At 42.7% G+C, this 23849-nt stretch overlaps 1 protein-coding gene across 3 annotated transcripts; it reads left to right on the forward strand.

Moving 5' to 3' along the window:
• The first annotated feature begins 392 nt into the window (after nucleotides 1-392).
• On the forward strand, nucleotides 393-22354 carry LOC125460692 (leucine-rich single-pass membrane protein 1-like). 3 transcript variants are annotated; one of them, XM_048548398.2, is made up of 6 exons: nucleotides 453-831; nucleotides 920-947; nucleotides 5198-5330; nucleotides 7644-7733; nucleotides 19101-19238; nucleotides 21432-22354. In XM_048548398.2, exons 3-6 carry the CDS (start codon nucleotides 5198-5200, stop codon nucleotides 21596-21598), a joined length of 528 nt encoding a protein of 175 aa, XP_048404355.1. In that variant the 5' UTR covers nucleotides 453-831; nucleotides 920-947; the 3' UTR covers nucleotides 21599-22354. The 3 variants fall into 3 exon arrangements, with proteins under 3 accessions (XP_048404357.1, XP_048404355.1, XP_048404354.1); XM_048548400.2 differs by having other exon boundaries at nucleotides 393-947; nucleotides 21436-22354; XM_048548397.2 differs by having other exon boundaries at nucleotides 473-947.
• The last annotated feature ends 1495 nt before the right edge of the window (nucleotides 22355-23849 follow it).

Consider the following 23849-nt stretch of genomic DNA (forward strand, 5'->3'; position numbering starts at 1 on the left):
AGACTATGCAAACTGGAACTGAATTGTCTTTGGTTGGCTTGATTTAGATACAAATTTCTGTTACTTACATTTGTAATTCTCACAAACTACTTGCGATTGCTCATACGTTGTTTGCAGGAAAGCCAAGTTCAGGTTACAGCATTTTGTATGTTTTAGAACCTGTTCACTTTGACTGCTCATTGGTCTTCACAAGGAACCTTTTAGGCACCTTTTAGGCATCTTGATGATATTGCACATTTTTTCTCAAATCAAATTGAGTTATTCTAAAGAGCTTGCTGATTTTTTTTTTTTGCAAATCCATTGTAGCACAGTTTTGACTATTTTTGTAAAATAAAAATGATTAATTTCAGTTTGCTGATTGCTAGGACTAGTTTGTTTGACTCTGCTTAAACACGTACAATCATATGCATGCAACTACATCTGACCCATGGGACATTTCAGTTATTTCAGGTTAAAGATCGACTGTACATTCCTTCACAAGTCGGAAACCAAATTAAAAGACAAACGTTTCCTTCTTGTAAGAATGCAATTCATAGTTTCCCTGCAGCTGTGACCATACATATAAGCAGAGATTCTACTGTCACATCTTGAAATTTCATTTTTATGTAGAATCCAAAGTTCAACTTGAAAACTTTTTCATGAGAAATTATACAGACTGTATGTTGCAAAAATGATTCTCCGTGGATATTCCCATGTTGGTTCGATATTTTAAAATTTAGAAACCCGAGTACTTGATGTGGGAACATCTATATTTAGATTGTTGAGTGTGGTTTGCAGGCATTGCACAGCTGATTTGCAGCACTTCTGTTTCAGTAAAGAGAATTTCAAACAGTATGCTGTTTATGTTAAAATGTTACCTCAATTTTGTAATTTTCCTGGCAAAGTCTAATTGCCCATTGATTTGATTTATGCTTCACAGAATTCTACTAGATTCCTAAGGAAACCTGGTAAGTAGAATTTCTTTCTGGAGAGAGTGGTGCAAGTAGTGACTGCTATAATTAAGTCACTGAGTTTGTAACGTTATATCAAATGGAGACTAGACAGCAACCCGAGAATTCTATTTGTTAATTATCTCTAAATATCTCAAAGTGAGTTAGTGAAATCAAAGTTTGTAATGCGCAGAAGTCCTGACGTGCACAGATTTGGACAGTGATTCTGTAAACTTTTGTGAAACATGAACAGTCTCATATATTTGTTTTAATATACGATGTTATTGATTTACCCAATCATGAGTCTCCAAAAGACTCCATACATGTATATTTACTGTTTTCCTTGACAACGCCAACCAGGTAACATTGCAGCTTTATGTAATTATAAAGTTAGACTTATGCTATTGATTAATTAAAACTTCAACTGGCATGAGATTTGCACACTCCAAATGATCTAGATCTGCAATGGAATTGCAATAATCAAATGGGAAAAGGAGCTGTCAGCTAAGTTCAAATTATCGAAGAATACAAACAGTGGAGCTTCTAATGCTCAGTTGGAAATGCTGGAATGATGATAATTTCCTCAAGACAAGTAAATTGGGGATAGTAAAACAAACTATTTTATATAATTGTTTGATCCAATCTGGCACTGATGGCAGGCTGGCAGCTAGTGTGGATGGGGGGGGGGAACAAGTAAATGCCAGGGTGCTTTGCCCATGCTTATTGACCTGGCTCTCTGCCCACCACAATTTTACCAGCAGCAGGGAGTTGTCAGGTGGTCTGCCAACCTATGAGCCATTTGAGGTCCTTTAAATATTACATATAGGGTGCACCATACTGGTAGGCTTTTAGCTGTGCAGGTTGGTGATTAATAGTTGGCAGGGGAGGAGGAGAGTTAGACAGTCCAAACTAAAGGCTTGCCCTCATGTTTGGTGTCTTTCCGCCAACCTGTTTGTCCCAGGCTCCTCACTGTATTTGCTGGAGATTATCAACCTTGCCCAGGCAAAAAGCTCCAGACTTACCTTCAGCACAACAATGCCTTTGTGCAATATATTTTCAACCCAGAGTGGTGAATGACTTGGAGGGGATCTTTCAGGTTCCCATGGATCTGCTGCCATTGCCCTTCAGATGGAAGTAGTCATAGGGTTAGAAGGCGTTGTCTAAGGATTTTTGATCTTGTGGATAGTACACACTGCTGCTACTGAGTGTCGGTGGGAGGGAGTGGGCTGCTTTTTCCTGGATGTTGTCAAGCTGTTTGAGTTTTGTTGGAGCTGTGCCCATCCACGCAAGTGGGGATAATTCCATCACACTCCTGACTTGTTGATGGTGAACAGGCTTTGGGAAGTCAGGACATGTGTTACTCATTGCTGTATTCCTAGCCTCTGACCTGCTCTTGTGGCCCTGTGTTTATATGGTGAGTCTAGTTGGAGTCAGGTCAATTGTAATTTCAGGATGTTCACAGTGGGGGAATTTAGTGACAGTAACACCTTTGAATGCCAAGAGATTGTGGTTAGATTGTCTGTCTCTTTTGGAAATGGTTATTGCCTGGCACTTGTGTGGCGCGAATGTCACTTGTCACTTTGTCAGCTCAATCTTGGATGTTGTCCAGATCTTGTTGCATTTGAACATGGACTGTTTCTATATCTGAGGAGTCACAAATGGTGCTGAACAATCATCAGTGAATATTCCCACTCTGACATTATGGTGGAGGGTAGGTCAGTGATGAGGTAGCTGAGATGGTTGGGCCAAGAAACTCCTGCAGAGATGTCTGGGAGCTGAGATGACTGGCTTCCAACAATAACAACTGTTTTCTTATGTGCCAGGTATGACTCCAATCAGTTTGCACCATGATTTCTATTGATTCCAGCTTTGGTAGGACTCCTTGATGCAACACTCAGTCAAACGTGGCCTTGATGTCAAGGGCTGTCACTCCTCTGTCTCACCTCACCACTGCACTTCAGCTCTTTTTTTCCATGTTTGAACCAAGGCTGTAATGACATCAGGAGCTGAGTGGCCCTGGCGGAACCCAAGCTGGGTGTCACTGGGCAGGTGCTGCTTGATAGCACCGTTGATGACACCTTCTATTTATCCCTTCCATCATTTTCCCGATGACTGATAGTTGATTTGATGGGGCAGTAATTGGTCAGGTTTAATTAGTCCTGCTTGATGGCCAGTTAGCCATTAAATGGCTGGGTTTGAGTTTTTTAGTCAAAAGTCCACAATATGAAGTCTAGCCAGGATTTCGGGTGAAGCAGCATGAAAAGGTCTGGAATACTAAAACCACGGGATTTGGGATAGGCAAAATATATGATTCTGTCATCCATTTCTGAAGTTTTTCTTCTAGTAGCTAGCTTCGTAACAATGAGATTGGTCCCTTGCAGGCATCTGCTTTTATTTTGAAAAAAAAAACCTTGATTTATTTTTCAATTTTATAATAACCTTTATTGTTAAAATCATTAACTTTCACAAAGAAGAGTGGTGGTATTTTAATGAAATTATCACCCCTTTAGGGAAAGGACTAAATTCAGGAACCACTTCAGGAAGCCAAGAGCTTTATAATTCAATATTATTTTTGTGCCACTGTCAAAGTAGTGAACTTTGATATTTTCAGGGATCTTTTAAGGAAGTAAGGGAATGATAACCTGTTGGTAATTACTGGCCAGACATCTGCACACATGTTCCAGAGACATTAATTCAAATCCTATACTTAGCAGCTGGGGAATTCAAAAAATTGATTAGTTAATAAATCTGTAATACAAAAATTACTTGTCACTTTTAAAATTCATTTGGTTCACTAATACCCTTTAGGGAAGGAGATCTGTCATTCTGATCTGGCTTGGATTAGCTTATGATTCCAGATGCTGAGACTTAGCTTCCAAGTGTAATATTTGATACAAGAAGATAGTTGTATTAAACCTACAGCACATTGACCTGCAGCAGTTCATTGCTGCATTCTTGAGGGTTTTTTTGGGATGGGCAGTAAATACCAGAGGTGTTCTCCTTCTCAAGAATGATTTAGGAAAAAAGCTGACAGTGAAATATTCTGATTTGAGCATTGCAACAAGGAATTTAGCATTAATTGATGCCAACTCGTGTCATAACAATATATAAATGAATTGTAAACGAAGCAAGAGAAACTCTGCAGGTAGCATCAAGAAGGTGTCATAGAAATATGAATGTTAAGAAATGGCAATCACATCAAATGGATCCTTTAAAAAAATCTTGATCAAGTAACTTTAGCTTAAATCTATTGTCAGATGTTGGCTAAGCCTATGTTCTGAAGAATGTCAAAGAATGGGATACCAGAACTAATCACCTGTTCCCAAGGATGTCTTAGAAAATTGATCCATGGTTTTAAGAATGAATGGCCCTTGATTCCCTGACAAACTGTATGCAGCCAAGAGCAAACTTCAGAAAGACTGTGGAGTAGGAAATTGCAAGCCTGCTCAGTCCAACTTCCAACTAATTTAATTCAAACATACAGAAATCAAAGCTGCAAACTTGTAGTTCCTAGACATTTCGTCATATATACCTGAATGTAAAATCAGCCCTAATTTAAATGTCAGAGCTGTGGGTAAGATAGAAACCCAAAGTTTTGAATAGGGATATGGAGTTCACACTAGCATTGAATTGAGGAGAAGTTATAAAATTAAGGTACCTGCGATCACAGAACTATTAAAAAAAAATTCATCATGGAACAAAGAACGTTTGAAGGTTTTGTCTTTCCACATATTTTCTTAATTTTCTAGTATAGCTATAGTGAACGTGCTCTAAAACTCCCCTTTATGTGCAAATCTATAGAATGTTAGCCCTAGCTTTTCCTGGCTTTAATATCTTTTGACAGATCCTGAATAGAGCTCACCATTGAGAATTGTGCAGCCTTACAAATTAGTGGATCAGGGTTGAAAAATATGAATGCAAATGAGGGGTTTGATGCAAAGATTTGACTATATTTGAATAGGACTGGGCTACATTTAATGAAAATATTCTCTACCTTGATTTTCTTTCTCTTTTATTCATTTTGATGGAATATTGAATGTATCTTTATTGGGAATTGAACTTTTTAAATCTCTATTTGGTGCTTCTACACTACAATTCAAGATTATTAACCTGTTTATATACATATTATCTATAGCTTTAATCTTTTAGAGATCTGGATACCAACATAATCTGAAAATAACCTGCTTGTGAATTTGTATCCTTTGTATCATGGGTAAGCAATTGCAGATTTATAATTTAGTGTGCTACATAAAGTTCTTTTCTGTTAGATGAAAATGCAGAACGGTATCAAGGATTTAACGCTTTTTGACTTGGATGGTGAAAGCAAACTCTATGTGGTTGATTCAATAAATAATTTGCACCGGGCAAATACCTGTGAAGATCGCTGCAACCCAACTTCAAGTACGTATTACTGCAAAATCACATTTTAATAATATTTTCCATTGATTGAGGAACACTCACACTTCTGAGTCAGACTGTTGACATTTCCTATTGCAATACAGAACTTGAGTTTAAGATTCAATCTGACACTTCAGTGCAGTACAAAAGGAGTGTTGACATATTGGAAGTGATGCCTGTCAGAAAATGGTAAGCAATGGCCCAGTCACCCTTTTTGAGTGGATGTAAGATTTCATGTGGCATTTTCCTAAGAAAAGCAGTGAAGTTTTCCCCAGTTTCCTTTCAGTCAAAACATTGAACAGATTATCTATTTGTGTATTAAACCTCTTTTTATTGAACCTTGGAGTGCATTAACTAAACTGACTGTTAAATACTTTTGGATTTTGTTAAGAGCTATCTAAAAGCAAGTCTTTTTTGGTCATGTTTGGAATTCTTACATTATTATGTAATCTATTTTCAGGCCTTCACCTTGAATCTGTACAGCAAATTATACCTAATTATAATGTTAATTAATTGACATTAAAAATGCTTTGATTGGTCCCTATTCAATTAGTAGAACTCAATCAAGGCAGTTGTAAGGTTACAAAAACTGGTCTCAGCATCTCTTGACTTGAAAGCAAATGAAATAGGACACAATTCCCAGCTCATCTAGGAAGTGTGCATATGAAGATATGAAGTGAAGCTAAGATCAGTGATTTCGAAGTGTGGAATCACGACAGTGTGAAAAAAGCCATTCAGCCTATCACATCTTCATTGGCTGTCTGAGAGCTTCCCATGCAGACCTGACCCAAACCCTATCTCCATAAGCCTCCATTTACCATGGCTAATATAGCTAATGTATACATCCCTGGACTCTACATGGCAATTTAACATGACCAATCCATCTAACCTGCATATCTTTGAACTGTGGGGATGAAGCCAGAGCACCTGGAGAAAATCCACAAAGACACAGGGGAATGTGCAAACTTCACACAGAAAATTGCCCAAGAATGGATTTAAACCTGGTTCCCTGATGCTGTGAGGCAGCACTGCAAATCACAGTGCCACCGTGCCTTCCAATCTAGTTAACATTAAATTATTTTCTTTACTTATGCATGGGATTGGGTACGTCACCAACAAGACCAGCATTTAATCCTTACCCCGAAATGCCCTTAAACAGACTGGCTTGCGAGGTCATTTCAGGGGGCCGTTAACATTCAATTATATTGCTGTGGGTCTGGAGGCATATGTGGGTCAGACCAGGTGAGGATGGCAGATTTTCCTTCTCTGAAGGACATGAGGAAACCAGATGGATTTTTACAATATTGAAATTGATTTCCTGTTTACCAGATTAAACTTAATTACCATTGACCTGACCATCTGCTTTTCTGGGATTCAAACCCATGTCCCCCGAACATTAGCCGGGTGTCTCTGGATTACTAGTCCTTATGTCACTGCCTGCCTCTATTGTTTGGGTTTATGTAAATGATGGCCATGTAGGCATGGAACTGAGGACTGCCAATACTTATGCAATCATGTAACAAAAAGATTTGCTAAGTTTAGGAAAGAGGCAGAAAAAGGTATAAATATAAGCACGATCCTGCAAGTTAAATAGCCATCTCTTGTGAATCTTGATTGAATTAATGAAATAGTGGCATTGTCCTGTAAATGAAAAAGCAACCATTTTGGTTTAGTTTGTGGTATACTCATATGTATTAGAACCTGATATTATCCTTCACAGAACTACTATCGTTTCCCACACAAACACAGGAAATAAGTATAAACAGATGCTGCTACCACTTCCCCTGATCTACTTACTTCTCAATATCCTCAGTGGCACTGCAACTAATACCCTAAAGAGTCTGTAACTTGCGCACAAGTGCTTTGATTTTCTCTCTGAAGATACTTTCAATGATGCCATGATGTTCCAGGAGCTTTCATTTCACTGTGATGGGCTTATCACTTAGTATCATTATCTGACAAATAAATAAAGCTGATTTTTACAAGTCTCAGCTAGTACAGCCCTACAATTTCTAACAGCTTGCTTTGGCGCTGCCAACTATCATGTAACATGTCACCTTTTCACAATTGTCCTTGTATCACGTATATTAAAAAAAAGCACTGCCACTAAGGAACAAAGAATGTAGAAGACGTTAACTTACCCAACATTTGTGATGCACAAAAGCACATCAAGGGAGAACTAAATTGAACTCATTGCATGAAGATTCAGTGGAAGGAATATGCTAATGGTTTGCTGGAAAATAGTGAAGTTGTCCAGTAGAGTTGTAATTTAAATGTGCAGATGTGTCAAGTTATTGCTTTTTAAATCTTTCCTAGATTCAGTAGAATGTGAAAGTGTTGCTGATGAAACTGAAGCACGCACAAAGGAATTGTTGAAAGATAATGAGAAGAAGGAGCCAGGAGTTGGTATGAGGCACAGAAATTCCAAATGACCAGAGATAAATTTTAAAATGCTGCTATTTCTGTATGTTGGCTATAGATGTGTTGTTGATCCAGAAGGGGTGAAATAATTTCCTAAACAGATAATTAAATACAGTATTCTAACATGAAAGTGAATATATAGTCAGAATAGCCCTCAATGGTGTATCATTAACAGTGTAATTCCTCAAACAAAATGATCTTAATGGTATCATGCAAGAAGCTAAAGCCACTCTGTATAGTCATGAAATAGAGTAAGAATGTTCACTTCATTGTACATCTGCCATTTAAAATAATACACTTGGGGGTTGTACTGTAGACTGCCAGTAATAAAGGGTGTGTGTGCTGTTTATTAGCTATGAGGACCAAGAATATTTTTTGAATCCTTTATATGAGGCACTTTTCCTCTCTATTTACTTATACTTATTGCTGGACAATGTTGAAAGAAAACAAGATGAAATAAGATAATGAAATGTGAGGCTGGATGAGCACAGCAGGCCCAGCAGCATCTCAGGAGCACAAAAGCTGACGTTTCGGGCCGAGACCCTTCTTCAGAGAGGGGGATGGGGTGAGGGTTCTGGAATAAATAGGGAGAGAGTGGGAGGCGGACCGAAGATGGAGAGAAAAGAAGATAGGTGGAGAGGTAGAGGGGGGATAGATCAGCCCAGGGAGGACGGACAGGTCAAGGAGGTGGGATGAGGTTAGTAGGTAGGAGATGGAGGTGAGGCTTGGGGTGGGAGGAAGGGATGGGTGAGAGGAAGAACAGGTTAGGGAGGCAGAGACAGGTTGGACTGGTTTTGGGATGCAGTGGGTGGAGGGGAAGAGCTGGGCTGGTTGTGTGGTGCAGTGGGGGGAGGGGACGAACTGGGCTGGTTTTGGGATGCTGTGGGGAAAGGGGAGATTTTGAAGCTGGTGAAGTCCACATTGATACCATTGGGCTGCAGGGTTCCCAAGCGGAACATGAGTTGCTGTTCCTGCAACCTTCGGGTGGCATCATTGTGGCACTGCAGGAGGCCCATGATGGACATGTCATCTAAAGAATGGAAGGGGGAGTGGAAATGGTTTGCGACTGGGAGGTGCAGTTGTTTATTGCGAACCGAGCGGAGGTGTTCTGCAAAGCGGTCCCCAAGCCTCCGCTTGGTTTCCCCAACGTAGTGGAAGCCACACTGGGTACAGTGGATGCAGTATACCACATTGGCAGATGTGCAGGTGAACCTCTGCTTAATGTGGAAAGTCATCTTGGGGCCTGGGATGGGGGTGAGGGAGGAGGTGTGGGGGCAAGTGTAGCATTTCCTGCGGTTGCAGGGCAAGGTGCCGGGTGTGGTGGGGTTGGAGGGCAGTGTGGAGCGAACAAGGGACTCACGGAGAGAGTGGTCTCTCCAGAAAGCAGACAGGGGTGGGGATGGAAAAATGTCTTGGGTGGTGGGGTCGGATTGTAGATGGCGGAAGTGTCGGAGGATGATGTGTTGTATCCGGAGGTTGGTGGGGTGGTGTGTGAGAACGAGGGGGATCCTCTTGGGGCGGTTGTGGCGGGGGCGGGGTGTGAGGGATGTGTTGCAGGAAATGCGGGAGACACGGTCAAGGGCGTTCTCGACCACTGTGGGGGGGAAAGTTGCGGTCCTTGAAGAACTTGGACATCTGGGATGTGCGGGAGTGGAATGCCTCATCCTGGGAGCAGATGCGGCACAGGCGGAGGAATTGGGAATAGGGGATGGAATTTTTGCAGGAGGGTGGGTGGGAGGAGGTGTATTCTAGGTAGCTGTGGGAGTCGGTGGGCTTGAAATGGACATCAGTTACAAGCTGGTTGCCTGAGATGGAGGCTGAGACGTCCAGGAAGGTGAGGGATGTGCTGGAGATGGCCCAGGTGAACTGAAGGTTGGGGTGGAAGGTGTTGGTGAAGTGGATGACCTGTTCGAGCTCCTCTGGGGAGCAAGAGGCGGCGCCGATACAGTCATCAATGTAACGGAGGAAGAGGTGGGGTTTGGGGCCTGTGTAGGTGTGGAAGAGGGACTGTTCACCCCACCCCACCAACCTCCGGATACAACGCATCATCTTCCGACACTTCCGCCATCTACAATCCGACCCCACCACCCAAGACATTTTTCCATCCCCACCCCTGTCTGCTTTCCAGAGAGACCACTCTCTCCGTGACTCCCTTGTTCACTCCACACTGCCTTCCAACCCCACCACACCCAGCACCTTCCCCTGCAACCGCAGGAAATGCTCCCCCACACCTCCTCCCTCACCCCTATCCCAGGCCCCAAGATGACTTTCCACATTAAGCAGAGGTTCACCTGCACATCTGCCAATGTGGTATACTGCATCCACTGTACCCGGTGTGGCTTCCTCTACATTGGGGAAACCAAGCGGAGGCTTGGGGACCGCTTTGCAGAACACCTCCGCTCAGTTCGCAGTAAACAACTGCACCTCCCAGTCGCAAACCATTTCCGCTCCCCCTCCCATTCTTTAGATGACATGTCCATCATGGGCCTCCTGCAGTGCCACAATGATGCCACCCGAAGGTTGCAGGAACAGCAACTCATGTTCCGCTTGGGAACCCTGCAGGCCAATGGTATAAATGTAGACTTCACCAGCTTCAAAATCTCCCCTTTCCCCACTGCATCCCAAAACCAGCCCAGTTCGTCCCCTCCCCCCACTGCACCACACAACCAGCCCAGCTCTTCCCCTCCACCCACTGCATCCCAAAACCAGTCCAACCTGTCTCTGCCTCCCTAACCTGTTCTTCCTCTCACCCATCCCTTCCTCCCACCCCAAGCCGCACCTCCATCTCCTACCTACTAACCTCACCCCACCTCCTTGACCTGTCCGTCCTCCCTGGGCTGATCTATCACCCCCCCCCCCCCTACCTCCCCACCTATATTCTCCTCTCCACCTATCTTCTTTTCTCTCCATCTTCGGTCCGCCTCCCCCTCTCTCCCTATTTATTCCAGAACCCTCACCCCATCCCCCTCTCTGATGAAGGGTCTAGGCCCGAAACGTCAGCTTTTGTGCTCCTGAGATGCTGCTGGGCCGGCTGTGTTCATCCAGCCTCACATTTCATTATCTTGGATTCTCCAGCATCTGCAGTTCCCATAATCACAAGATGAAATAATGCATTTTCCATTATGTACTCAGCCCTGAAGCAGTCCCCAAACAAGTATCTGACAAACTGGGAGTAATGCAGACCTGTTTTTGAAATTCCCAACTGCATACCTAATTCTTCAATTCAAGAGCTTCATTGTCTGGCTGTAATAGTGAAACATTTATCAAACCACCACACTTTTAAATATTTATTGTAAGGCTTATAATCATTTTAAATGTAGCTGAAAATAATAGACTAACAAATAACCAAAGTTTATTTGTACATAAAATTAGGAAAAGTCAATTCCAAGTAAAGCTATCAATACATCTAAAGTACAAATGAAAAATAAACTAACAATAAATATGGTAAAGTACCGTAATTGTCCATCATATCGTGCATGGTCTATTCACTCGGGCATCAGTTCTCTGACGGTAAATGTAATGTATTGGACTGATTTTACAGAAGGGGAAACTTAACAACTTAAGCACATATTGGATATGCATTGCCATGACTTTCAGACCATTGAAAGGTTGCAAAATGCCAGACATGAAGATTGATGTTAGCTTCTTGCATGTAAGAGACCCTGTTAACAGCCCAAAACCACTGGGTCAAAATCATGGCACAGCCTTCCAAACAGCATTGTGGGTGTTTCTATACCCAAGGACCGCAATAGTTTAAGAAGGCAGCTCACTGTCACCTTCTCCAGGGCAGTTAGTAATAGACAATAAATGTTGCCTTAGCCAGTAACACTGACACCGTATGAACGGATAATAATAAGAAAAATCCCAATGTTGTAATCCCTTTTATTTGCTTGCAATTCTTCCCTTACAAAATATTTCATTCTTCTGCTTTCCTTCACCATTTGAAACAAAAATCCCCTCAGAGGTAATCTTTCTTCACCTGAGACATGCCTTGCCACCCCCCAGTGTCTCCCTTTTCTGCATTGGCTTCTTTCAAGGTCGAGAAGAGCAGAATTCAGGATCTTAAAATATTAAAGGGGTTATTTTATAACATAATTATAATTTCAATTTTAATTAATTTCAGTTATAACATTGAAAGGTAATAATGGCTGAAAGAAGATAGAAAAATACTTTTCTCTCTCAAACTGCTGTTATCTGTGTTAAATCTGATTATCTATTTGAAAAAGAACTGGACAAATACTAGGTTAAGAAATGCACAGGAAGTTTAAAGGGTACAGATGATTAAATATTCAATGATATGTAAAGCTTTCAGTCTTACCGAAAATATGGGAATATCAACTGTGTTAAAGCAACTAGGCTCAAGTTGAATGATTCAGGTTGCATTTAGAATCTTAAAATTCGTAAAAAATTTTAAGAACAAAAAACATCTATTCAGGTTATCATATTTGTGCTGTTTGATAAGTAGCTACCCAGCTGAGTCCCATCTTTCTGTACTTGGCTCATGGCTCTGCATGTTATGGCTCTTAACACCATAAGACGTAGGAGTGGAAGTAAGGCCATTTGGCCCATTGAGTCCACTCTGCCATTTAAATCATGGCTGATAGGCATTTCAACTCCACTTCCCTGCACTCTTCCCCATGACCCTTGATCCCTTGTGAGATCAAGAATTTATCGATCTCTGCCTTGAAGGCATATAACGTCCAGGCCTCCACTGCACTCTGCGGCAATGAATTCCACAAGCCCACCACTCTCTGACTGAAGAAATGTCTCCTCATTTCCATTTTAAATTTACCCCCTCTAATTCTAAGGTTGTGCCCACGGATCCAAGTCTCCCCGTCTAATGGAAACAACTTTCCAGCGTCCACCCTTTCTCAGCCATACATGATCATGTAAGTTTCTATTAGATCTTCCCTCAACCTTCTAAACTCTAATGAATACAATCCCAGGACCCTTAGCTGTTCATCGTACATTAAACCTACCATTCCAGGGATCATTCGTGTGAATCTCCGCTAGACACGCTGTAGGGCCAGTATGTCCTTTCTGAGGTGTGGGGCCCAAAATTGGACACAGTATTCTAAATGGGGCCGAACGAGAGCTTTATAAAATCTCAGAAGCACATCACTGCTTTTATATTCCAACCCTCTTGAGATAAACAACAACATTACATTCACTTTCTTAATCAAGGACTCTACCTGCAAGTTAACTTTTAGAGAATCCTGGACCAACACTCCCAGATCCCTTTGTACTTCTGCTTTACGAATTTTCTCACTGTTTAGAAAATAGTCCATGCCTGTACTCTTTTTTTCCAAAGTGCAAAACCTCGCGTTTGCTCATGTTGAATTTCATCAGCCATTTCCTGGACCACTCTCCTAAACTGTCTAAATCTTTCTGCAGCTTCCCCACCTCAGTACTACCTGCCTGTCCACCTATCTTCGTATCATCGGCAAATTTTGCCAGAATGTCCCCAGTCCCTTGATCCAGATCATTAATATATAAAGTGAACAGCTGCGGCCCCAACACTGAACCCTCTGGGACACCACTTGTCACCGGTTGCCATTCCGAAAAAGAGCCTTTTATCCCAACTCTCTGCCTTCTATCATACAGCCAATCATCAATCCAAGCCAGTAGCTCACCTCGAACACCATGGGCCCTCACCTTGCTCAGCAGCCTCCCATGAGGCACCTTATCAAAGGTATTTTGCAAGTCTAGATAGATAACATCCACTGGGTTTCCCTGGTCTAACCTACTTGTTACCACTTCAAACGAATTCTCTACAGGTTTGTCAGGCACGACCTCCCTTACCAAATCCATGCTGACTTGTTCTAACCCAACCCTGCACTTCCAGGAATTTAGAAATCTCATCCTTGACAATGGATTCTAGAATTTTACCAACAACCGAGGTTAGGCGAATCGGCCTATAATTTTCCATCTTTTGCCTTGATCCTTTCTTAAACAAGGGGGTTACAAAAGCAATTTTCCAATCATCTGGGACTTTCCCAGACTCCAGTGACTTTTGAAAACTCACATCCAAAGCCTCAGCTATTTCATCAGCCACCTCCCTCAGAACTCTAGGATGTAGCCCATCGGGGCCAGGAGATTTCTCAATTTTTAGACCTTTTAGCTTTTGTAGCACTTTCTCTTTTGTAATGCCTACCATACTCAACTCTGCCCCCTGACTCTCCCTAATTGTTGCCACAGTAATCATGTCTCCCACTGTGAAGACTGACACAAAGCACTTATTAAGTTCTTCAGCTATTTCCTTATCTCCCATCACTAGCCTTCCAGCATCAATTTGGAGTGGCCCAATGTCTACTTTTGCCTCTCGTTTGTTTCTTATGTATTGAAAGAAGCTTTTACTATCATTTCTAATATTACTAGCAAGCTTACCTTCATATTTGATCCTCTCCTTCCTTATTGCTCTCTTTGCTATCCTCTGTTTGTTTTTGTAGCCTTCCCAATCTTCTGATTTCCCAGTGCTCTTGGCCACTTTATAGGCTGTCTCTTGTTCTTTGATACATTTCCTGACTTCCTTTGTCAGCCATGGCTGTCTAATCCCACCCTGGGTAATCTTTCTTTTCTTTGGGATGAACCTCTGTACTGTGTCCTCAATTACACCCAGAAACCCCTGCCATTGTTGCTCTACTTTCTTCCCCACTAGGCTCTGCTTCCAGTTGATTTTTGTCAATTCATCCCTCATGCCCCTGTAAGTACCTTTGTTTAACTGTAACACCATTACATCCGATTTTGCCTTCTCTCTTTCAAACTGCAGGCTGAACTTTACCATATCATGATCGCTGCCTCCTAAGTTAAAAAAGTGTGAAGCTGGATGAACACAGCAGGCCAAGCAGCATCTCGGGAGCACAAAAGATGACGTTTCGAGCCTAGACCCTTCATCAGAGAGGGGGATGGGGAGAGGGTTCTGGAATAAATAGGGAGACAGGGGGAGGCGGACCGAAGATGGAGAGAAAAGACGATAGGTGGAGAGGAGAGTATAGGTGAGGAGGTAGGGAGGGGATAGGTCAGTCCAGGGAAGACAGACAGGTCAAGGAGGCGGGATGAGGTTAGTAGGTAGGAAATGGAGGTGCTGCTTGAGGTAGGAGGAAGGGATGGGTGAGAGGAAGAACAGGTTAGGGAAGCGGAGACAGGCTGGGCTGGTTTTGGGATGCAGTGGGGGGGAGGGGACGAGCTGGGCTGGTTTTGTGATGCAGTGGGGGGAGGGGAAGAACTGGGCTGATTTTGGGATGCAGTGGGGGAAGGGGAGATTTTGAAGCTTGTGAAGTCCACATTGATACCATTGGGCTGCAGGGTTCCCAACTGGAATATGAGTTGCTGTTCCTGCAACCTTCGGGTGGCATCGTTGTGGCACTGCAGGAGGCCCATGATGGACATGTCATCTGAGGAATGGGAGGGGGAGTAAAAATGGTTCGCGACTGGGAGGTGCAGTTGTTTATTGCGAACCGAGCAGAGATGTTCTGCAAAGCGGTCCACAAGCCTCCGCTTGGTTTCCCCAGTGTAGAGGAAACCACACCGGGTACAATGGATACAGTATACCACATTGGCAGATGTGCAGGTGAACATCTGCTTAATATGGAAAGTCATCTTGGGGCCTGGGATGGGGTTGAGGGAGAAGGTGTGGGGGCAAGTGTAGCACTTCCTGCGGTTGCAGGGGAAGGTGCCGGGTGTGGTGGGGTTGGCACAGGAAGTGCTACACTTGCCCCCACACCTCCTCCCTCACCCCCATCCGAGGTCCCTTCAACCCCACCACACCCAGCACCTTCCCCTGCAACCGCAGGAAGTGCTACACTTGCCCCCACACCTCCTCCCTCACCCCCATCCGAGGTCCCTTCAACCCCACCACACCCAGCACCTTCCCCTGCAACCGCAGGAAGTGCTACACTTGCCCCCACACCTTCTCCCTCAACCCCATCCCATGCCCCAAGATGACTTTCCATATTAAGCAGATGTTCACCTGCACATCTGCCAATGTGGTATACTGTATCCATTTACCCGGTGTGGTTTCCTCTACACTGGGGAAACCAAGCGGAGGCTTGGGGGCCGCTTTGCAGAACATCTCTGCTCGGTTCGCAATAAACACCTGCACCTCCCAGTCGCGAACCATTTCAACTCCCCCTCCCATTCCTCAGACGACATGTCCATCATGGACCACTGCATCCCAAAACCATCTCAGCCTGTCTCTGCCTCCCCAACCTGTTCTTCCTCTCACCCATCTCTTCCTCCCACCTCAAGCTGCACCTCCACTTTCTACCTACAAACCTTATCCCACCTCCTTGACCTGTCCCCTCCCTACCTCCCCACCTATACTCTCCTCTCCACCTATCTTCTTTTCTCTCCATCTTTGGTCTGCCTCAGCCTTTCTCCCTATTTATTCCAGAACCCTCTCCCCACCCCCCTCTCTGATGAAGGGTCTAGGCCCGAACCGTCAGCTTTTGTGCTCCTGAGATGCTGCTTGGCCTGCTGTGTTCATCCAGCCTCACACTTTGTTATCTTGGATTCTCCAGCATCTGCAGTTCCCATTATCGCTGTCTCCTAAGTGTTCCCTTGCTTTAAGATCTTTTGTAAAGTCAGGCTCATTACACAGCAGTAAGTTCAGAATCGCCTGCTCCCTTGTGGGCTCCATCACAAGCTGTTCCAAAAAGCCATCCTGCAAACATTCCATGAATTCCCTTTCTTTAGATCCACCGGCAACATTATTCACCCAGTCCACCTGCATATTGAAGTCCCCCATGATCACTGTGACCTTGCCTTTCTGACATGGCCTATCTATTTCCCAGTGCATCTTGTGCCCCTGGTCCTGATCACTGTTAGGAGGTCTGTACATAACTCCCATTATGGTTTTTTTGCCTTTGTGTTTCCTCAACTCCACCCACAGACTCCACATCCCCTGACCCTGTGTCATTCAGTGCTGTAGATGTAATTTCATTCTTAACTAACGAGCCATCCCGCCCCCTCTGCCCACCTCCCTGTCTTTTCGATAAGTTATGAATCATTGGATGTTTAACTGCCAGTCCTGAACTCCCTGCAACCATGTCTCTGTGATGCCTACCACATCATAATCATTCAAGATGATTTGTGCTGTTAATTCATCTACTTTGTTGTGAATACCACGAGCATTTAGGTAAAGTGCCTTAATGCTAACTTTCTTATCATTATTAGAGATATTTGAAATCCTAAGATGTCTTAAGTTATCCTTCCCTTTTGCTGTATTCCCAGTCTGCCTCGAGTTCAAACCCAACTGTACACATGCTATCCTGTGGCTTATCTTTCCATTTAACTCCATACTCCCTGTCACTTTCGCTTTCCCTTCCCCCCACCCCGACTCAGAAGTTTAAAGCCTTTAAGTAGATGGTCTGATTACTTTTAAATGTGGTCAGAGTCTCCGGCTCTATGACTCTTTCAGACACTGAATTTGAGATCCAACCATCTTCTGGGTGAAAACATTTTCCTAATTTTCCCTCGTATCCTTCTACCGCTTGTGTTAAATCTGTTTCCCCTGCTTCTTAACCCTTCAGCTTAAGGTAAATAGATCATCTCTATTTGCCCTATCTGGGCTCCTCGTAAGTTTATACACTCTAAGTACTCAACCATTACCTCCCCATTCCAGGGAAAATAACCCCAGCCTACTCAAAATTTCCACATAGCTGAAATGTTCCAATTTTGGGAACTTTGTCAAGAACCTCCTCTGCACCTTCTCCCATTCAATCGTATGTTTCCTGGATCGTGTGGGCAGAACTATATACTTTACTAGTGTTGTGGTTTAGGCAGTGTTGTTTACAATTTTAGCCTAACCACATTAATCTATTTTATCAGATGAGGTAGAGAAAATAAGACATGCCAAATGTCATCTTAAGCACCTTATTTTGCAAGGATTTGTGGGCATCCACTCCAATGCCTTTTGTTCCTCCACACTACTCAATACATTTATTATAGACTGCATTGTCTTACTTCACTGCACAAAATGTATTGGCTCACATTTCTCCAGTTTGAATTCCATTTTACCACTTTCTGCCTGCCCAAACCTTTCATATCTTCCTGTAATCCAAAGATTTTCTCTTCATAACTCATCAAAAGGCCAAATTTAGTATAATCTATACAACTTCTTTCTTATGACTTTTGGATTTGATTCTGAATTATTCACACAGAATGTACACACTGAAAGCAAGGGACTAAGTGCTGAGGAACAAAAACAAAGTTGCTGGAGAAGCTCAGCAGGTCTGGCAGCATCTGTGGAGGAGAAAACAGAGTTAATGTTTCAGGTTTGGTGACTGGTTCTGAGGAAGGGCGACTGGAGCTGAAACATTAACTCTGATTTCTCCTTCACAGATGCTGCCAGACCTGCTGAGCTTTTCCAACAACTTTGTTTTTGTTCCTGACTTACAGCATCCGCCGTTCCTTTGGCTTTGACTAAGTGCTGAGGCCTGTAGAAACTGTCAGCCTCCACTCATAAAAACACCCATCGATCATTGTTCCATGCTTTTAAGTCACCTTTGGATCAAATTTGCCACTCTGCCTTGAATTCCAAGTTTTAGCAAGGCCTCCCTTCCATTTCCATTCACAATTACCTGCTGAGCTTGATTGCTAGCTTTTGAGATTTAGATGCAAATGCTCCCAAATCCCTCTGCTGTAGTTTACTGCAGTCTTTTCCCATTTAACATAGATATGCTAATATGTTGAACCTAACTGACAGTTTAATCCTCTTGAATATATTACACCTTGTTCTACTCCAAGACAAAATCCATGGTGATGTGAACGGTCAGACTGTTCCATAGCAGTTGGTCCAATATTGCCATTTTACACATCAAAAGTTCCACAATGGACAAAGCAGGTTCCTTTTTATTTAGCATCTAAATTAGTTTAAGTAACTAATAAAATATGACAGAGGTGACTTAACTAGTCATCGAGTGACATTTCTGGCACACAGTAAACACTGCAGACTTAAAGACTTTTTAAAATATATTAATGGCTATACTGTTATAGTGTCATATATTGGCATAATATAGGCAAAAACTGCAGGATCATATCAATTAGTCTACATGTGTTGATTCCTGATGTTGAAGAGCTGATAAAGGGAAGTGTAGGCCAGGTCCTTCCCTACGTTGAAAGTAATAATGAAGCTTCCAGGCTACTGTCCTGTTGAATGGTTGCTGAACAAAATAAAGCATTGTATATTCACAGGTTTTTGCCTTTCTCAACAACCATCGAACACCTTGGGATATAGCAAAGAAAAGCAATACAACTTTTAAGGGGTGGAGGTGTTCAAAAATGCAAACGATAATGTTGTAATTTCCCAGTTAATATCTTAATCTCAGAACAAGGTTATCTTATTTCTTCCAGATCTAGCAACAGGTAATTCTACAAAAACTGATCCTTCGTTTTGCTTTCGGCATTTTAAGAAAATGTTACTACTTGCTACTGTAATCGTACTTCTTCTGATCAGCTTTGTACTTGCTGTGTTTGCTATCTTCTTTATTGGTGAGTATTACACATATTGGGTTCACTGCAGATCTCTTCTCATTGGTATCAGTTGAGGGAGGAGGTGTGACGGCAGGTGTAGCACTTCCTGCGGTTGCAGGGAAAAGTGCCGGGTGTGGTGGGGCTAGAGGGGAGTGTGGAGTGGACAAGGGAGTCACGGAGATAGTTGTCCCTCCAGAAAGCAGACAAGGCGGGGGGAGGGAAAAATGTCTTTGATGATGGGGTCAGATTGCTGATGGCGGAGGTGTGTGAGGATGATGCTTTGGATCCAGAGGGTTGTTTTTAGATTAGATTCCCTACAGTGTAGAAACAAGCCCTTCGGCCCAACAAGTCCACACCGCCCTTTGAAGCATCCCACCCAGACCGATTCCCCTATAACCCACACACCCCTGAACACTACAGGCAATTTAGCATGGCCAATCCACCTATCCTGCACATCTTTGGACTATGGGAGGAAACCGGAGCCCCTGGAGGAAACCCACACAGACACAGGGAGAATGCGAAAACTCTGCACAGACAGTCGCTTGAGGCTGGAATCGAACCTGCGTCCTTGGCACTGTGCGGCTGCAGTGCTAACCACTGAGCCACCGTGCCACCCCTGAAGTTGGTAGGGTGGTATGTGAGGACGAGGGGGATTCTTCTTTGGTTGTTTTTGTGGGGACGGGGTGTGAGGGATGAGTTGTGGGAAATGTGGGAGACACGGTCAAGGGCGTTCTCGACCACTGTCGGGGGGGACGTTACGGTCCTTGAAAAACGAGTACATCTGAGATGTACAGGAGTGGAATGCCTCATCCTGGGAGCAGATGTGATGGAGGCAAAGGAATTGGGAATAAGAGATGGCATTTTTCCATCCTGGGCCTCCTGCAGTTCCACAACAACACCACCCGAAGGTTGCAGGATCAGCAACTCATATTCTGCTTGGGAACCCTGCAGACCAATGGTATCACTGTGGATTTCACAAGCTTCAAAACCTCCCCTCCCCCTACCGCATCCCAAAACCAGCCCAGCTCACTCCGCCTCCCTAACCTGTTCTTTTCTCTCACCTATACCCTCCTCCCACCTCAAGCCAAACCCCCATTTCCTACCTATTAACCTCATCCCGCCCCCTTGACCTGTCCGTCCTCCCTGGGCTGACCTATCCCCTCCCTACCTCCCACCTACAGTCACCTTTACTGGCTCCATCCCTGCCTCTTTGACATGTCTGTCTCCTCTCCACCTATCTTCTCCTCTATCCATCTTCGATCCGCCTCCCCCTCTCTCCCTATTTATTTCAGAACCCCCTTCCCCTCCCCCATTTCTGATGAAAGGTCTAGGCCTGAAGCGTCAGCTTTCCTGCTCCTCTGATGCTGCTTGGCCTGCTGTGTTCATCCAGCTCTACACCTTGTTATCTCGGATTCTTCAGCATCTGCAGTTCCTATTAGCCTGGGTTTGGGAGACAAGAGCTATCTTTCTTGGAATGTTGTGTCTGAATCCATACAGTTCAAAGTAACAAAATGGCCATTACCAAAGTGACAAGTGGCATCCAATGTTGATATTTTCTACTCAACCTGTTTAGAGATGTCATAACATACATCCAGAAGAAGTGGGTTTGAACACAGACCTCCTGATTCAGACTTAGAGACATAACCACTGCAAGCTATTCTTCTTCCTCATCTTATCTGCAGCCTTTGGCACAGTTATGATAGAATGATAGAATTGCCACAGTGTGGACACAGGCCCTTCGGCCCAACGAGTCCCCGCTGACCCTCAGGGCATCCGACCCAGACACATCCCTGTATAACCCACCTGATCACTGAACTCAGTTCTAAGAAAGGGTCACCGGACCCAAAACGTTAACCCTGATTGTTTTCTTCACAGATGCTGCCAGACTTGCTGAGCTTTTCCAGCAACTTCTGTTTTTGTTCCTGATTTACAGCATCCGCAGTTCTTTCAGTTTTTATTGGAATGAAGCTCATTTCAGAGCTAGACACTTAAAGTTGATCTCCATAACTTTAGTTTGGTTTGTCAACTGCCCCAAATCTAACTTTGTTGTAATGTGTGTTATTCCAAACTGTAACCTCACTTTGAGTGAGAGTTATATAGAGTAATGCATTCATTTTGTGGAACGGACAGAATTTTGTGTAGTTAAAGCATTGTAAAATTGATATATAGTTGGGAAAAAGCTTAATAACAAAAATATTCTTGTTTATCCAGTAAGAATGGAGAACCAGCTTAATTACATTTCAACAAGAGTGACTGCAGAAGACAGAAATATTAAAGAAATCAAGATACTCATGTTGAACTATTTCAATTTTTCAAAAGGGTTAAATGACAGTAATGTAGCTGGAATATCTCCCACCTCTAATACCCAAAGTCCATGATCAGAAGACCATAACCAAAAGGTATCAAAGACATGTAAGTTTGCAAGTTTCAAAGACTCCAATGAAAACTAAAACAATCAAACAAGATGCCTCAGTTTACATAACCTTCTTCAAACTATGCCTGCTTGGATTGTCAATTTTGGTGCTGGAAGAATGCCTAAGTCCAGCAACAGTCACATGGATTCCTTCAAGAAACATTTGCGAATAACAAACCCTTCACAGTGAATGCAGTTATAAATGTGATCCATTGCAAATGTTCCAACTAATTAAACGGAATCAGCCTTGACTATCTTCAGTCACCTGACCCAGCAGAATAAACTGATTTAATTACAGAACAAGAATCTGCAAAAGAAATTAAGCCTCAATGTTGCATGGCAGTCAATTCCTTTTTACAGGAGTCTGTTAAATTCTAAACATTTCTTGTTTACTTCCCAATTGCTCAGATAATCGTGATGTACACTTTATTGATTTGAACCTGTACAATCATTTACATTACTTAAGTTGAAGTATTTTTGCCTTTCTTTTGGGAATGGTACTGTGCAATTAAATGCTGCCTGTATAGTATAATGGAAAGTGTCTCCATTATTTTATTATGTTGCATGGTTCTTGGAGCTTTTGCATTGTCCATAAATATGTCATTATGCAAGTATTCTAATTATTAATGAACTTTGGTACTAAACTGTACAATATAGAACTAAAGAGCACTGCAAGCAATGCCAACCTGTTTAATTTGTTTCAAAAACAAGTGTCTTCAAATTCCTGTTAAGAAAATGGTAATTAATATGCTAATTAAATTCTATTCTGTGTCACAGCGTCCACTAGAATTTTTACTTTACTAATCTGCATGAAGTAAGATAATCTTCAAAGACTGATTTCAGGAATGTGCTCTGGCATATTCAGTGGGTTAAGCTCATAGAACATAGAACATTAAAGCACAGTACAGGCCCTTCGGCCCTCGATGTTGCGCTGACCTGTGATACCAAACTGAAGCCCATCTAACCTACACTATTCCATTATTATCCATATGTTTATCCAATGACCATTTAAATGCCCTTAAACTTGGCGAGCTCATTGTGGAGAATGTTGAATGATATAGTGATTGTAAAGCCACACAATCATGCTTCAGTATGTTAGTGCCCAGTAGAATGCTGTTTGAATCTCTTCGGCACTAATCTTGGCCTGGCCAAAGATACGTACTACATTTGCTGTTGATGGTGTCCATATACATGTTCCTCTGATCTCAAACACTGAGCAATGTTCAAGATGGTATTTATTGTCTCTCTAACATTGCCTAGTTTCACATTCCTGGCCTTGCATGGATCCCTTGCTACCTGTCAGAATGCATCCAGTTAATGTCTAGCAATGATTTCTATCCCTGCTCCTGCATTGTATTTCTTGACCCCTCTAGTAATTTAGTTATAGTCCATTCCTTTTTCTTGAGTATATGTTGCCGCTCAGGAATTTCAGGCCAGTGAGAGTATTGGGGAACCAGATGAATCTACATTTTTGTGTGACATCACCAACAATTAAATTTTGAAAATGAATATTGCGTATTTGCATGAATAAAAATGCTGCTTTTACAATGCAGGTTTATTTTAGGTGAAGCGGGAAAATGTCATGATACAGATTGAACATTCCCTTTGTTCTACACTATTTGTAGGTTCAGTGCTAGAACAAATTTGCCTGATTATATGTAATAAGACTTGCATGATGTAATAGTATGTATTCCTAGAACAGCTACTTAATGATTTTATGTGCAATAACCTTTATGATAGACTGGGCTAGATAAAATTTAATTCCTCAATTTATTCACTGGTTCACAATTTGGAATGGGAGCGTAGATGTACAGATTTCTAAAACTTCAGCATTAACAGAGTGAGGAACTTAGGATGAAATTTTAGGAAAGCAGGCAATGCAAATACATGGAACTGGATATGTTCGCCTGTACAGCTAGATCTTTCATTTCCACTATTGCTGCCTATTTATTTATTTACATAGTTTAATGAATGGCTCATTCAGGTTTTGCTGCCCCAAATTCTGCTGCTCAAGGTGACTGCACAGCTTGTTGAATGCTGGAGTTGTCTCAAAGGGCAGACACAATTTAGAAGCTGTTGTCAGTTAATGTTCATTATTTTACAACTAATTGGCTTGTTAAACCATGAAAACTTGACCACATATTATGGGACAAGATCTCTGAGTTAATTTATCACAATTTTGTTGTGAAATCAATACAAATATTGAAGAGGTATGT

Source organism: Stegostoma tigrinum, chromosome 18 (assembly GCF_030684315.1).
Source record: "Stegostoma tigrinum isolate sSteTig4 chromosome 18, sSteTig4.hap1, whole genome shotgun sequence".
Lineage (NCBI taxonomy): Eukaryota > Metazoa > Chordata > Chondrichthyes > Orectolobiformes > Stegostomatidae > Stegostoma > Stegostoma tigrinum.

Coding starts and splice junctions, on each gene's coding strand:
- LOC125460692 (XM_048548398.2), top strand. CDS start 5,198: ATGAAAATGCAGAACGGTATCAAGGATTTAACGCTTTTTGACTTGGAT. Junction 5,331..7,643: donor TCGCTGCAACCCAACTTCAA/GTACGTATTACT, acceptor AATCTTTCCTAG/ATTCAGTAGAATGTGAAAGT. Junction 7,734..19,100: donor GAAGAAGGAGCCAGGAGTTG/GTATGAGGCACA, acceptor TATTTCTTCCAG/ATCTAGCAACAGGTAATTCT.